Below are 14,561 nucleotides of genomic sequence, written 5' to 3' on the forward strand. Positions count from 1 at the left end.
TTTTCTCTCGCTGTACACAGTTTCTGTTATGATCCCTGCGACCTCTAACAAGAGTTGTTTATTTCTGCCATGACAGCTGTTTTTGTTTCTGATTATATTTAATACGGTTTAAGCTATTCAAAATGTATGAAACTTATTGAATTGTGATATTTTTTTGAGATTTCAAGTTAATTCTTGACATGGAGACAGATTAAATTAAACTATTCTACTGCAAGGTCTTTTTTTCTTTTACCTGTTTGAGAAGTTTTTATCACAGCGCTGATGAAACATGTAGGAGAGATGTTCTTGCATGTAAATTTCATTTCCATGACAACAGCCGTTGGTGAAAACCATGTGGTATGATGGGAAGCTATAATATTTGTTTGTTTTTATTTCAGGTGAACACATTTGGGGGGTAATTGAGAACATTTATGTGGGTAATCTTCACAGAAATATAATTACAGGATGATACAAGTGTAGGGAATAAATAAACAGAGTGTGTGTCGCTTTCTTTATTTCTTATTTCCCTCATTCCTAAAATATATTCCCATAGCTGCACAGTTGCACTCTCTTACTGTACATTAAGGCAAAACCTCACACTAGGTTGTTTGTAGGAAATAAAACCACAAATTCAAACATTTCTTTTTTTACAGATTTACAACATAAACTGAAGTCAGTGTGACTTGATAACAGCCTCGTCCTCTCTCCTTTTTATTTTGAACCACTGCACTGAAAAGATGTTGAGACGTGCAAAAATCGAAAGATGGTCTCTGCTGGTGAGTCTTTGGTGTACAAGCGCTTCTGATTTGACTTGGGTGATTATTAAGTGTTGGATAGAGAGAGTGGAGGAGCTTCTATATGAGAAAAGATCCAGAAGAGGACAAGAAAACGCAGGCAGAGGTACAAGGAGAGTGGGATGAACACTCATCATTTCATTTGAACTCGTTAATTTGAACCCGTGCCCTGAATGAATCAAAACATCTTTCTGGTAGCACAGAAAACATGTTTTGTGTTTTCTTTTCTTTCTTTTTTTTTTTTATTTTACAGCAGGCTCCTTCTGATGGAGATGCAGCTGGCACAACAACATGCTCACAAGTCTAGAGGTTAATGGATTGAAGGCGCCATAACAACCGCAGCCCAAGGGAAGGGAACGTGAAAAATGTTTTGTGCTCAGGGGAGATAATCCAACAGTCTTTCTGTCTCTGCCAGTGTGTCTCTTAGTTCCCTGCAGGCCCCTTCACATCCAGAGACTGGTGAGCAGCTCCCGCCTGGAGGTTGCAGGCGGACGGGTCACAGTAACCATTAGGACCAGCTGCACCAGGAGATCCAGGTGCACCGGGCTGTCCATGAGTTCCAGGGGGTCCCCTCTGCCCGTCCCGACCATCCTGACCATAGCCGGATTTGCCTGGTTCACCTGTGATCAAAAGATGTACTTCAGAGAACCGCTTCCTTTTGTCTCACAACTTAACTTTAGGACATATTCGATGGACAACAAGGCAGGTAAGGGTTTTGTCTTCTGCAGAGGAGACTTTATGACCTGTAAAAACCAATACCCATAAGAATCTAAACTTGTGTTGAAGACTTGAGACATGTGATTTGTCACAGACGTCATCTGCAACCAGGCACCTAAAGCAGCAGTTTTTCTGAATCCTGGTCCTGGGGACCCACTCCGCTGCACGTATTCCGATGGACAACGACCCATTCATTTGAATCAGGTGTGTTGGAGCAAGGAAACATTTTTTTTTCCTTTCACACATCACAAATTGACACCATGTTCTGTGGAAGAAGACCTGAAACTATTGCTGGAGACCATCAACTCTTCGTGAAAATGTTTACCGATGTAAATCAAGTGAGAAGTCTGCTCTTTTTTTGCAAAACTGAGCATTTGGGAGTGAGGTAGCGGATATAAATGAAGCGCCAGTGTAAGTTCAGTCAGGAAGACGACGACTGTTGAACGCTTTGATCATAGTTTCACTCTTTTACTTCATCCTTTCATCTCCTCAAACGCGCACTCTGTCACTCAAGAAAGCTGTAATTTCCTAGAATATGAATGCTGTTTATCAGCTGAGCTTATCTGCCAAAATAACAACACGCCTGACTTGTTAGTGCCTTGTTATTATCTCCTTGCCTTTTTTTTTTTTTTTAAATGCAACTCTTTTGGTCTTCGTTCTCCCACTGTGCTGTCATGCTCACCCTCCACCTCCCCACTGCCACCAAGTCTTCACAGTGTCATCAGATCCATCATTCTTCATGCTTCATCAGCATCATAGTGTAACTTCACCACCTTCACCACCAGTGACTGGGCTTTGGAAGAAGTCCTCAGCTTTGAAATCTCCCCCATTGTGTCCAAGTACCAAAACCTCTTTGAACACTATCAGCCCTTTAATCTTTTAAATCTGTAATACTTTTTATTTGTATTTTTCATGCATGTCACTCCTGATTGAAATGACAAAATGTACTCACCTGGAAATCCAGGAGGTCCTGGTTGACCTTTGGGTCCTCGTGCAGTGGGCCCTCTGGAGCCTCTGTCTCCTATTTCGCCTGTAATACGCATGACATGATAAAGAAAAATATTGATATACAAAGATGATTCTTTCATATCAACCCTATGAAGAGAAACCAGACACTAAATCATTTTACCTTTTGGTCCTTTCAATCCTAGAGGTCCTGGTGGCCCTTTGAGTCCCGGGAGACCCCTCGTTCCAGAGTGCCCGGGGAAGCCATTGTCTCCTGGAACCCCAGGAGGCCCTGGAGGTCCAGGTTTTCCAGGTAAACCAGCTGCACCGGATTCTGGCCTCCTTAAGCTAGCTGCTAACTGGGCCAGCTGTTCTGTTGGAGCAAAAATAGAAAGAGTTCCATGACCGCTGTTGACGTCAACATTGTTATTGCACAGCATTGGAAAGATTGTCCAGCAGCCTCAGAGCGAGGTGATACCAAACTCATAATAGTTTTTCAAGTTTTTCCCCATAAATTAATCAGAAAAGAGATAATACTACTTATTTTGAGCAATCACTGACAGGAAATGTGTAGTCATGGAACAAATGATCTAATATTAATCCCCCATGGCTCCTTGCTTTACGGTACTTTGCACTTAAGATTTCAGTTTCCTGGCTGCTGATGAAAATTCATGCCGCTGCTGCTCGACTGCTCTTTTTCAAGATTTCCTTTCTAGGCAGACTCTTTGCTTGGAGCGGAGGAGTACAGGTCTGCTGGAGGTGAAATTAATTTTTCAGCACATCGCCCATAAAAAAGTCATGAACATAGGAGATGAGTTGTGAAGACGAATAAAGAGAACAGAGGTTGTGACTTCAGCGGAACATTTCTAAAGCTCAGAGAAGGAATTTTTCATCTATCAAATGCAAAAAAGGCCGAAGCGTATTTCATGTTTTGGTTAGTATACTGTCCCTCTTAGAGCGTCATTGATCGGCGAATGAGACACCATAAGTGGCGGCTCTTTGTATAATCGTGTAATAGGGCATTCGGGGGAAAGATTAAACTCAAGAAATGAGGTCTAAGAAAATTGGTACATGGGGGTCAAACGCTCGTCTGTCTTACCTTGCATGACTCGCATGCAAACTTGTTTGATGTGCTGATCACTTGGCTCTTTGCCCTGGAAAGAAAGAGATGATTTCATTGCAGCGTCTGAATCATTCATATCATGGCTCTGCAGAACTGTTATCAAGTCAAAAAAAAAAAAAAAATGAACTCCTTTTTTGTCTTAGCTCTGCCAAGGAGGTTATGTTTTTAGAAATTCAGTGTTCAGTTGCAGGATAAAGCTATATATATTAAATTACAGTCCTCTTCCCCACTCGTCACATTAGACTTAAAGGTCCAGTGTGTAAAGTTTAAGTGAAATACTTACATACTTATATTTTAATTCATGTACAATCACCCCATTGTACACTGATAATACAATCAGGTGCACTTAGATTGATTTAATTGATTTTGCATCACCCCAGAATGAGCCTTTTAAATTAAATCGGGAGCCAAGTCCGCTCTACTGAGGCCGCTGTTGTAAAAACATGGAGGTCCAAAATGGCAGTCTCTATAGAGCTGACTGAAGGCTAGTTTCTCCAACACACTTGTGGAAGGGAAGTGTGAGGTGAGGGATATTCTGCAGCAACATGCAGCTTCACCACTATAAACCTTAATCTTTACAGAATGGCAAGAAATTGTGTTTGCATTTTGACAAAATATAAGATTAATATTAAGGGATTAGCAGACTCAGTGTAGAAGCACCTGTGTCTGGCTTTCAAACCTGGTTAACGTGCTCAAAATGCACCGTAATGAAGCTAAAGATTTTTAAAGTATAATATCTGAGTTAGGCTTTCATTGATCTCCATGAGGAAACACATTCCGCCTCAGCGATGTCACACAAGAAAAGAGTCTTGTTTAAATCTCTTAACTTGTGAGTTTTAGTAAACGTGTCGAGGCATTCATTACAGTATTGTAACTAATTACCTTACAAATTCTTCAACCTCAGCGCGTCTTAAATGTTATTTGTTATAGACATTGTGAGTTGAAAGTCCAGTTCTTAAGAGAACATGTCATTGTTCAGACTGAGCTAGTTTCAAGGTTGGCTCCAAGAAAAAGGCGATTGTGTTCATTCATTGACAGTAAGAAGCCAATCAGAGCTTGATGCAACCCAAAGATTATTCCAGAGAGGTTCTGTGTCTGTCTGACTCTCATGAAATATGTCATTGGACAAATGATTATGTGTCATCTTGAGGACTGATCCTAAGAATTGCAGGAGGCTTTAGGCCTATCTTGGTGCAAGAATTTTCAAATAAATTATTTTAACTTAACTCATCACAGACTACAGGGCCTTGTACACTTCTAAATATGATAATGTAACATCATATTTATTCATATCATATATATATCAAACTAAACTAAACCTGGCAGTTATGGTAAAGATAGTCAGTAGCTTTTTCTTCTAACTTTGTCATGGTGCTACACAGGTGATGTTGTTCTCCTTATACACTTTCTTGAGATTCAACCTGAGGTGTTTTCTCTCAGACTTACTGCAGGCCCCTGGGACCCTCTGACTCCAGGTGGACCTCTGTTTCCCTGCATGCCCCGGGGTCCAGGTGAGCCAGAAGGCCCCTCGATGCCAGGCTGCCCTCGACTACCCTCAGGACCTCGTTTTCCAGTCTCGCCCAGGTTGCCAACCTTGACAGAAAAGGACATGCTCACCAAACTGCATGACTTTCTCTGTGGTTTGACATTGCAGGAAAAAATACTGAGAAACCACAATGAAGCAATTTGTTCAAACTCACCTCCCCTTTGGTTCCAGATTCTCCCGATTCACCCTACCATCAGCACAACAACAGGGATTGAAAAACAATACTGTTGTAAGTGTATTATGAAGATTAAAATTGTTAAATTGACAGTGCTGGCTTAACAACTTACACCATCGCCTTTGTCACCAGGGTTTCCCTCATCACCTTGTGCTCCCTATGAAAACATCAATTGTAAATGATGCAGACAATGAAGCGTTACTATTAAGAAAAAAAATTCTCTGCATCAGCATTTCATACCTGGTCTCCTTTGGGTCCTGCTTCTCCACGTTCTCCCTTTAATTAAAAAAGTAAGTGTGTTATGAAGTGAATGATCATTACATGAGTGGTGGAAGACTATTCAATTTGTCCACACTAGAGGGTGCTAATCATCTTGTTTCTTGCTCGACATAAATCTCTCTTAGTTTACAAGACAATAATCCTGACAAGGTCTCTGCATGGTGGCACAGTGTTTTCTTACCCGCTCTCCTTTCACCCCAGGATGACCGGGAGGACCAGGGAGACCAGGAAGTCCAGGTGCACCTTTGGGTCCCTATTATAAATAACAGGAGGAGAAGGGAGGATAAACATCAAAGCAGTTATAAGAAATGGGTTGGTATCCACACAGAGCAGCCTTTAAAAAAAAACAAACACTCAATTTAAGTGATTAAAGGAAACATAACATATTTACGTGTTGCAAAAACACCTCTTGTATGTCTATTGTTTTACCGGTGAATAACTCCAGTTTGAACCAAAAGGATATGTTGTGTTCTCTCCCACACATGTGCTCGTATAAGCTTCGTATTGCGGGTTATTTGCATGTGCCATTCCCTCTTTGATCACTGCCTGACTGTCTGAGGAATGCCAGGAGAACAGAGGGCTCATTCAGTCTGCTGCACACCGCTCTCCCCTTACTGTGAAAATAGACCTCATGTGAGATCCAGGCCCAATCTATTCTCTGAGACATTCCAGAGAAACCGCGGCCACAACGATTTACCCTGTGCTTCCCTCCTTTTTTAAGCTTCTTGTTTTCAAAGTATCAAAAACCCAAGAGGGAATCATCAACTTGTGTATGTATTCCCCAGAGGTTTTTGAGGGTTATTGCAATGGCAATCTAATTCATATTTGAAAAAAAACAAAACATACTTCCTCATCTGCAGAGCAACGATTTTGGACCATTGAATTCATGCAGCACTGCAGATTTTCATCATGATGCTGTTTTGTCACACATTTTAATTTGATTTTTTTGCATGTCCTTGTTCAGGCCGACTTCTTTTACATCTAAATTTAATTCAACTTTGTTGTGTTTGTAACTTACCCTGGCGCCTAGTTTTCCAGATGAACCTACAGGACCCTGCGCTCCTATATCTCCCTATAGGAAAGAGACAATGATCAGAATTCAAAGAGTTGAGCATGAAGTTAACATCAGGAGAAATTGCAAATAAATCAGCTAAAAAAAATACTCACTGGTTCACCAATGGGTCCAACAGGTCCGCCCTCTCCCTGTTCTCCGCGTTCACCCTGTGGAGTGACAGTAAAATAACACACTAGAGCAAAAGAGGTGACAGAGATCAGGCTAGAGATTCAACATGGCTGCTCATACTTACTGTTTTGCCAGCAGGTCCTATTGTTCCAGCAAAGCCTGGTTCACCAGAATCTCCCTGCACGGAAACAAACACACTGCCTTTAGACTTTGGCAATTTATTTGAATGCAAGAAATAATGGATTTAAACAGCTTCTAACAACCTTAGGGCCACTCAAGCCTTTTGGTCCAGGTGTACCAGGCATCCCCTGAAAAACATGGAACAGATTTGATGAGATACAAACGCAACAATGAAATATTTCCATGAGCAGGTGTCACTCTTAAAAAGAAACATTGGAGCATTAAAAAAAAGCTGGTTTATTAGGGGAGACATGTTTTTACTGGAGGCCTTGACCATAAATAAGCTTATGGTGTCAAAAGTGTATTTAAATCAGTTGATAAATGTTGCATCTATGAAGAAGACAGTAATCTCTAAGTGTTTAATACTGAGTGTAGTGGGATTAAATGTGTGAGTTTTGCTTAATTTCAATGCAACGCGTTTGACAGACAGACGTTCCTTGCATTTATAGATAGATGTAGCGATGAGTTGTTGTGCTATTGCATGTTGGAGGTACGGTGCTTGGAACTGCTCCTGGGCAGTTTACTCAGGTGCATCCAATCATCAGAGTCAGTCTTGACAGTTCGGGGGTAAAGGTCATACTCACAGGAAACCCCTGAAGTCCGACCTCTCCAGGAACGCCCGGCTGTCCGATGCCTCCCTGCAGAGGAACAGACAGTGAATAAATTAAGCGGATAGTGCTCCCAGCAACAAAACAGTAGAGCCCTGTTGTAGTAACAGAATATACTGTACTGCATATTTAAGTTGTAAAAGTACCTTTGCTCCTGGCATCCCAGGTATACCTTCTCGACCATCTGGACCCGATAAACCCTGGTCATTAAAATGGACAAAACAATATGAGTTTGTTGTGTAGAGAAACAAGTTGATTTGTCATTAATGATCAGGCTCTTACAGCATCTCCTTTGGGACCTGGCACACCTGTGATTCCTCTTGACCCTTGAGTACCCTAAACAACACAGGTGCACAATTCAATTAGTCCATTTCATAACTTAACTGAACACTTACTTATTCATGACATTTGCAAATGTGTGTCAACCAACCTTTTCACCTGTAGGCCCAGGCTCACCCATCGCACCTCTTTGACCTTGATCCCCCTGAAATTATGAATTGAATCGCATGTTTCATGACTTAAACATATGGTATTTGATTTGACTGACACTGCGGTACTAACTTACAGTTGCTCCCATGACACCCTGGGGACCTGGTTCTCCATCATGACCCCGAGGTCCCTGTCAGAAAATCAGAATTAGAATCACTAATGCATTCTGTGGAAAATATTTCATAATACTGAAAAGGATTTCACTGTGAATTTGAAAATAATTCAGAAAAACAATAAACATACTTACCATCTCACCCTTGGGGCCCATCATCCCCATGGCTCCACGATTTCCCTGAGAGCCCTAGAAGAACAATGGATCCAACAGGTGCCTCAGTAAGCAGAAAAACAGTGAACCTGACTCAGTGAAGAGAATTCATCATTCAACAGTCACGGTATCTCACCCTCGGTCCTTGGGCTCCAACCTCTCCTGGACTTCCCTGTTCTCCTTCCTCACCCTGAGTAAAAAGAAAATAAATGTGTTAAGTTCATCGGGTGAAACTATACACAGCAAAGTCAAACCAAATCCTAAGACATAACACAATTGGCCTCCCATCAGTGCCTCTCTTTTGCAGGGAAATGAGTGTGCTGCTCCAATCAACTTTGTGTTACTTAGAGAATGAAGCAGCCGTTCTGGGATGTGTTTAATATCCACTTCTTAATGGATTGCAAGGGGAGGGAGAAAGCAAGCAATTTAACTCCAAATTACCCTACTCTGAGTTTGCAAATTGCAAATAATTTATATGCTGACTTTGTGACAGACCCACGGAGGCATATCCACTGAAAGATAATGGGATAATGGTTTGAGTCAGAGGCTGTGGCTATCAGGGAACTTTCATTAAGTGTTATGTGCATTAGAAGTGGCTATTAGAGCATGTAAACCATACATAGTGGAGGATTGAATATTGCCAAACCAAACAGAAATGAACATGATTCAAAAGGTCAAAACATGTTTGCTTCATACTGCATGGAAGATAGTTAATGTTGTCGTAATTAGTCTGACTGTTTAACAAGTTTTTGTGCATAAATGGGTCAAACTGCAATCTTTAAAATATGTTCTTTCATATCTCAACATTGCTCCTCAATATCAGGAAATAACTTGCTTTCAGCCACAGCAAAACCTCCGGGTATTCTATCGGTGACTGTAAGCATCTTCATATTTGTGAAATTGGGGATGAAAAACAGGCAAAATGCGCCTGAAATGAAAGTTTCCTTGGAGGAAAAATTCATTCTCGGGGACAGAGCACAGAGTGACAGTATATCATATCCTGGCACTGGGTGATAAAGGGGGATAGGCCCAGACTCATTTCCATTTATATAGTGCATGGACACATTAGAGGGGGAGGGAAGTTGTGCTTGAAAAACATTTTCAATAAATCACTGTACATTACAGGAAGTCAGAGGCATTACAAACAGGCATGTATCACTTCCTCTATAGAAATAGAGCAACACAAATAATACTTGTCTCAACGGTGCCGGGAATCACTTTTTCACATTTGGGACAGGAATCATTTTTCCTCATGTGGAACACCGACACGTGTGACAGTCGTGGAGAGAAATAAACCCAGTAACTACAGTATTTACGCAGAGTAGAAATTCACTGACCAGATGTGTTTTTTGGTACATATGATATGTATGTTTAGAAATGCTTTACCTTGTGTCCTTGTTTTCCTGGTTCTCCTGCGTCACCCTTTACACCTTTGTGACCCTGAAAACATGGAGGGAATGAAAAGAGTTACAGGAAAAAAAAAACCTACATTTAGGGACATAGACTCTTTTAATCTGTCGCTAAACACTATAACTGCTCTTCTCACCTTCATGCCAGGAAGGCCCGGATGTCCAGAAGTTCCAGGTGGACAAGAGTTTGGACACTAAACAATGACATTTAAATGTAAGTAAATAGATCTCATATAATAACAAAAATGATGTATAATTTTCAGGAAATAAAGCGGTACCAGGTCAGCACTGCCGAGCATTCCAGCTGCACCCTGAAATTGAGGAGGAAATTTACAGTTTATACAGTTTGAAAATTGACTTCCTATTTGAACCATGTCACTGAGCCATGTGAAATAGAAAGTTAAATGTATTCAGTGGCAAATCTTGTGACATGTCAAAAGAAGCCACTTACTCTGGGCCCTGTTGGTCCCCGAGGTCCCTGTGGTCCTCTCACACCTATGGCCCCCTATGAAGGAGAGAAGAAGTGTTAAAAAATAAGACACAAGAAAACGAACTCTTCAGTATTTCCTTGAATTACAATAAGCCCCAAATCATTCATGTACTACAGGCTTAGAAGATGACTTTTTAACCTAACATGCATTATCTCTGGCCTACATAGAATCTTAATCATGTCATTCCAATGAATTTACCCTAGGGGGTCATTGTTTTCATATCTGCTAACTGATAATGGAATTTAAATATTCTGAGACAAACTACGATGGCATTTGCCAAACACCAGGCCATATATATATATGTATATACATATATTTATATATATCCATAAGTAGTTCAGCTAACATTATAATAAAAATAAGTTAAAAATTTCTCTTGATGACAAAGTACTGCTAAGTTCTGTAATATAAAGCACTTTAAAATGTCATACAGCACGTTATTCAAATTAAATACTTAACTTGTCATTTTTAGTGTTACTTCATTATGTTTTTTTAGACTTTGTGAGAAAAACCTATACGTTCAGTCACTATTTCAAAACGTTTTACTATAGTTTCAATTTGTGGCTGTACTGTATATAAATATAAATTCTACAGCTCTAACTCTACTCACAGGTGGTCCAACTTTTCCCACTTCACCTAGAAGTCCTCCATGCCCAAGTGGTCCCTGTAAGTCACATTTCAAATGATAAATATCAAAAAGTACTTGGATAAAGACACAAGTTAATTAATATGAGCTGTGCTATAGCTTGTATATAATAATTAAATGACTTACGGGGGGTCCATCTGGTCCAACACCCTGAGGAGAGACAATATGACTCAGTGTGACATAAACTGTTCATGTACACAAGACAAGAAAAACTTGAAAATAACAAAATATAGAGCACCATGATGTAACCTATTGATCAATTGTTCATCTATTAGGTTCGATGTAATGTGGTCTCCTATGTTCGATGTCAAATATACATTATTTTATGTGTGTTTGTGTGGGACGTTGGACGTCTTGGGACGCGTTTCAGATCTAATGTAATCCAATCGGAGAGTTGTTAGTGAAAAGCAACTCACAGCTGTCCCACGAGGTCCGGCTTTCCCAGGTTCACCCTACAAGATGAAGACAAATACATTAGATTCATGGGTAAATGCATTGGATTCATGAATCCTGAGACAAACACTGAAACAGGTAAAATTGAGCTGTATTTGAATCTGTGGACAGAGCAAGTTAACATTCCTGCAGCTCATCACATGACCGAGTTAAACACATTTGACCTGGCAATGTTTAGCTTAATGAAGACGCGTTGGAGCTTCATTCTTCACTGAGATTACACAAGAAGACTTGTCGGATTAAGTCTCATTTGTCAAGAGGAATTGGCTTATGGGGCGCAGCTCCTGTTGCCCATGCCAAAAGACTGAAAATCATCCTGGCACTATAGCACTCACAGTCCCTAAAGCAGGCTCATTAGTCACTCACTTTCTGTCCGGGGGGACCGTCGGGCCCAGGATCTCCAACAGGGCCAGTCAGACCCTGCAGAGAGGAGACATCAGGCTTAACTAATACATCATAACAAAGGTCTGCAGTTTTTCTTAAACTTTTCATATGAGAATAAAAAAAAACAAAAAAACAATCAAGATTGGAATCACAATTTACTGTAATTGTGTTTCTGAATAGACAAACCAGACATTTATAGGAGATAAACAAACACAACTCATTTTGTGCATGATATTTTAAATATATACAAATAAATCTTAAGTAAAAGGCTGGAAAAATCTCCTACGACCCATCAGTGGTTCCCGATCCGGTCTCTGGGAATGATTTCTGCAGTGGGAGGGAGTTTTCATAACTGGGATTAACTTAGCAAGTCAGCAATGTCAAAATTCACCCTCAGTTTTGTGATATACGTTCAACTTAACAAGCATACAGAAAAGAGTCAGCACCAGGACAGAGGGCAACATTCCTCCAGCTCTGCAAACAAGCCCACTGACAGAAATCATTCCACACTGTTTTGAGGATTCTCAACAGGAGACACGAACAGCGTACACAGAACAAAGCCGCCATTGTTTTTCCTCAATCATTGTGGATGTAGAGGAATAACAGTCAATGAACCACACTTTATGAAACCAGTAAACACAAAAGCAGACATTTCCGTGATGAGTGTGTAAATAAACAGATATTTCATCTACCTAAAATGATACGGTGAACTAATTCACATATAGACAGCACCTCTTTGTCATCAGCACTAGTATTATGTTACAGTGTTTTTCTACCCCTCTGTTAAACCCAGAGTTAATTACACTCAGGTCTGTATTTATCCTGTTAAAAAGGAAATTTGGATTTCTTCATCCTGCCTCATAAATTCCTCACATTTTTGCACATATATCTCCCCAAGCCTCTCCTCTAAATCTGAAATTTCATTGGTCACTCAGGACTAATGAGCGCTAACAAAAACTATACGGTGGGAGGATCACAGATTTTGTAGGTCCACCCACTTGCAGGTTTGAGGTTTTGGGGTGGCTATTAATGAAACAAACATCGATTGCATCAAATATAAAACACAAAGCACTCACGTCATTTCCAGGTATTCCAGGTAATCCCGAGGAGCCGGGTTTACCTGCATCACCATCAGGTCCCTAAATGCAACGATTCAACAAACAATCAACTCTACTGTGAAGAACAATGGAGATATACAGTATAATCCTTGAATATTTCATTATGTGTGTTACTTACGGGAAGTCCATCCTCGCCATCTGCTCCCCTTTCCCCCTGCAATAGAAGCAATTCAAGGCTTTAACAGAAGCCATACTGGACTCTTTAGTGCACTATATGGACAATGTTACATATCGAATAACACTTACAGAAACGCCGTCAATTCCTGGGACACCTGCAGGTCCAGGAGGGCCAGGAGGTCCTTCATTCCGCTACGTAAAATCATAGTAATATAGTAATATCAGCTTGAACTTCTGAAAATTTGTGTTATTCTTTAAATAGATATACTACTGCATGGGCTATATGTATATATACATATATATATGTATACATATACATATACATGAACAGGTGCACTACCAGAAGAAAAGACTATATCCTAGATACACTGAAATGGTGTACACCCTAAAGAGATTATTTCTACTCCCCAAAATTTGCAATAGACACAAAAGTGTTTAAAAGGAAACTTTTTTTTCCCCAGGAAAAAGTCCAATAAATGTAGTAAATAAAACCAATCCAACATTTTGCCACAGCTTCAAAAGGAGTTCTGTCATTTAGCACGAGAACCAAGAGAACACTCACCTGAACCTCTGTCACATCAGCCTATAGAGACAAACAAAGAGGACACACAAAGAGAGAGGAGACATAAGTCTTACTTGAGAGGAGCAAATAAGGACAAGCTGCAGGAGCAGCACCAGCAGTGGCCCTCTAATGTTCAGGGCCCGATCCATGATCTCCCCAAGGGCAGGAAAGGTAAAACTTGTATTCCTTTCTCTGGGAATTGATGGGCTGAAGGAGACCCCGACAAAACAACCCAACTGAATCCCCCTCAGCTATCTACGCCATCCGCAGTCCCACAGCCATCAGGAGCTCATGTTTATTCATGCCCTGCTGGGTTATACAGGAAGTGATTGGCGGTTTTGCAGAGGAGACACTACGGGGAGGGGCCACACCACAGACACTGCCAATAGGCAGGATGAGTGGATGATTTCTGCTAAGACTCTGTTTTTGCTTTTAAGTAGGACAATTCTAATTTGTGCACTAGACTAATCAGATAATTATTATATGGAGACTAGTGGAGCCAAGTACTTAGATACTTGATTTTCTTCTCCATTAACTACAACTCTGGCTCATCTAAATAACCCAGTGTTATTTAGTCAGAACTTATAGTTCAAAGTTCTGACTCAGATTGATGATTGATGATGATTCATTATGTTTGCATTCTTACCCATGTCCTGGCTGGGAGATCAAGACAAGCCTCCGCCCTGGCTCGAGTCACATCACAGTGAATCAGCATTGATTGTAGGTCAAACTTCAGCGATACATAAATGAAGTGAGATAAGACATTAGCACAGCATCATCATAACAGACAAAGTATGTATAACACTGTCATAGTCTACAGCCTGTCCATTATCACAGTGTCCCAACATCCGGATGCAGAAAGCATGTTATGTTTGGACAATATTGGGACTCATTATCTAAACATTAGTATAGGGGTGGTGAATATGGACAAAAGCAAAAGCATGTGTTTTGTCTAAAAGTGTGTTTGCACTGTGCATAACACTAGAAAATGCACTGAAAGTTTGATATGTTGATATTGAAGGAATAATATCACGACATATATTGTTAATGAATTATTAATATAGGGTATAGCAATAATTCATTAACAATATATGTCGT

At 40.4% G+C, this 14,561-nt stretch overlaps 1 protein-coding gene and 2 long non-coding RNA genes across 4 annotated transcripts; 1 reads left to right on the forward strand and 2 right to left on the reverse strand.

Annotated features, from left to right (window-relative positions):
* Positions 1 to 352: 352 nt before the first annotated feature.
* col9a1b (collagen, type IX, alpha 1b) lies at positions 353 to 13,731 on the reverse strand. Its single transcript, XM_044045633.1, has 32 exons — positions 13,538 to 13,731; positions 13,031 to 13,093; positions 12,903 to 12,938; positions 12,743 to 12,805; positions 11,649 to 11,702; positions 11,246 to 11,281; positions 10,956 to 10,979; positions 10,794 to 10,847; positions 10,144 to 10,197; positions 9,971 to 10,003; positions 9,830 to 9,886; positions 9,670 to 9,723; positions 8,420 to 8,473; positions 8,266 to 8,319; positions 8,095 to 8,148; positions 7,960 to 8,013; positions 7,812 to 7,865; positions 7,676 to 7,729; positions 7,506 to 7,559; positions 7,005 to 7,049; positions 6,866 to 6,919; positions 6,726 to 6,779; positions 6,577 to 6,630; positions 5,740 to 5,811; positions 5,520 to 5,555; positions 5,392 to 5,436; positions 5,259 to 5,291; positions 5,005 to 5,151; positions 3,535 to 3,589; positions 2,620 to 2,808; positions 2,443 to 2,520; positions 353 to 1,393 (listed from the first exon to the last, which is right to left on the reverse strand). Exons 1-32 carry the CDS (start codon positions 13,610 to 13,612, stop codon positions 1,197 to 1,199), a joined length of 2,040 nt encoding a protein of 679 aa, XP_043901568.1. The 5' UTR covers positions 13,613 to 13,731; the 3' UTR covers positions 353 to 1,196.
* LOC122781689 lies at positions 1,387 to 5,963 on the forward strand. 2 transcript variants are annotated; one of them, XR_006361836.1, is made up of 6 exons: positions 1,387 to 1,479; positions 2,642 to 2,748; positions 4,999 to 5,142; positions 5,276 to 5,333; positions 5,412 to 5,569; positions 5,760 to 5,963. It is a non-coding gene; the product is annotated as an uncharacterized LOC122781689 (long non-coding RNA). The 2 variants fall into 2 exon arrangements; XR_006361835.1 differs by lacking the exon at positions 1,387 to 1,479 and adding an exon at positions 1,614 to 1,694.
* On the reverse strand, positions 2,104 to 2,432 carry LOC122781690. The gene is made up of 2 exons (XR_006361837.1): positions 2,264 to 2,432; positions 2,104 to 2,232 (listed from the first exon to the last, which is right to left on the reverse strand). It is a non-coding gene; the product is annotated as an uncharacterized LOC122781690 (long non-coding RNA).
* Positions 13,732 to 14,561: the final 830 nt, after the last annotated feature.

This window comes from Solea senegalensis, linkage group LG15 (assembly GCF_019176455.1).
Source record: "Solea senegalensis isolate Sse05_10M linkage group LG15, IFAPA_SoseM_1, whole genome shotgun sequence".
Classification (NCBI taxonomy): Eukaryota; Metazoa; Chordata; class Actinopteri; order Pleuronectiformes; family Soleidae; genus Solea; species Solea senegalensis.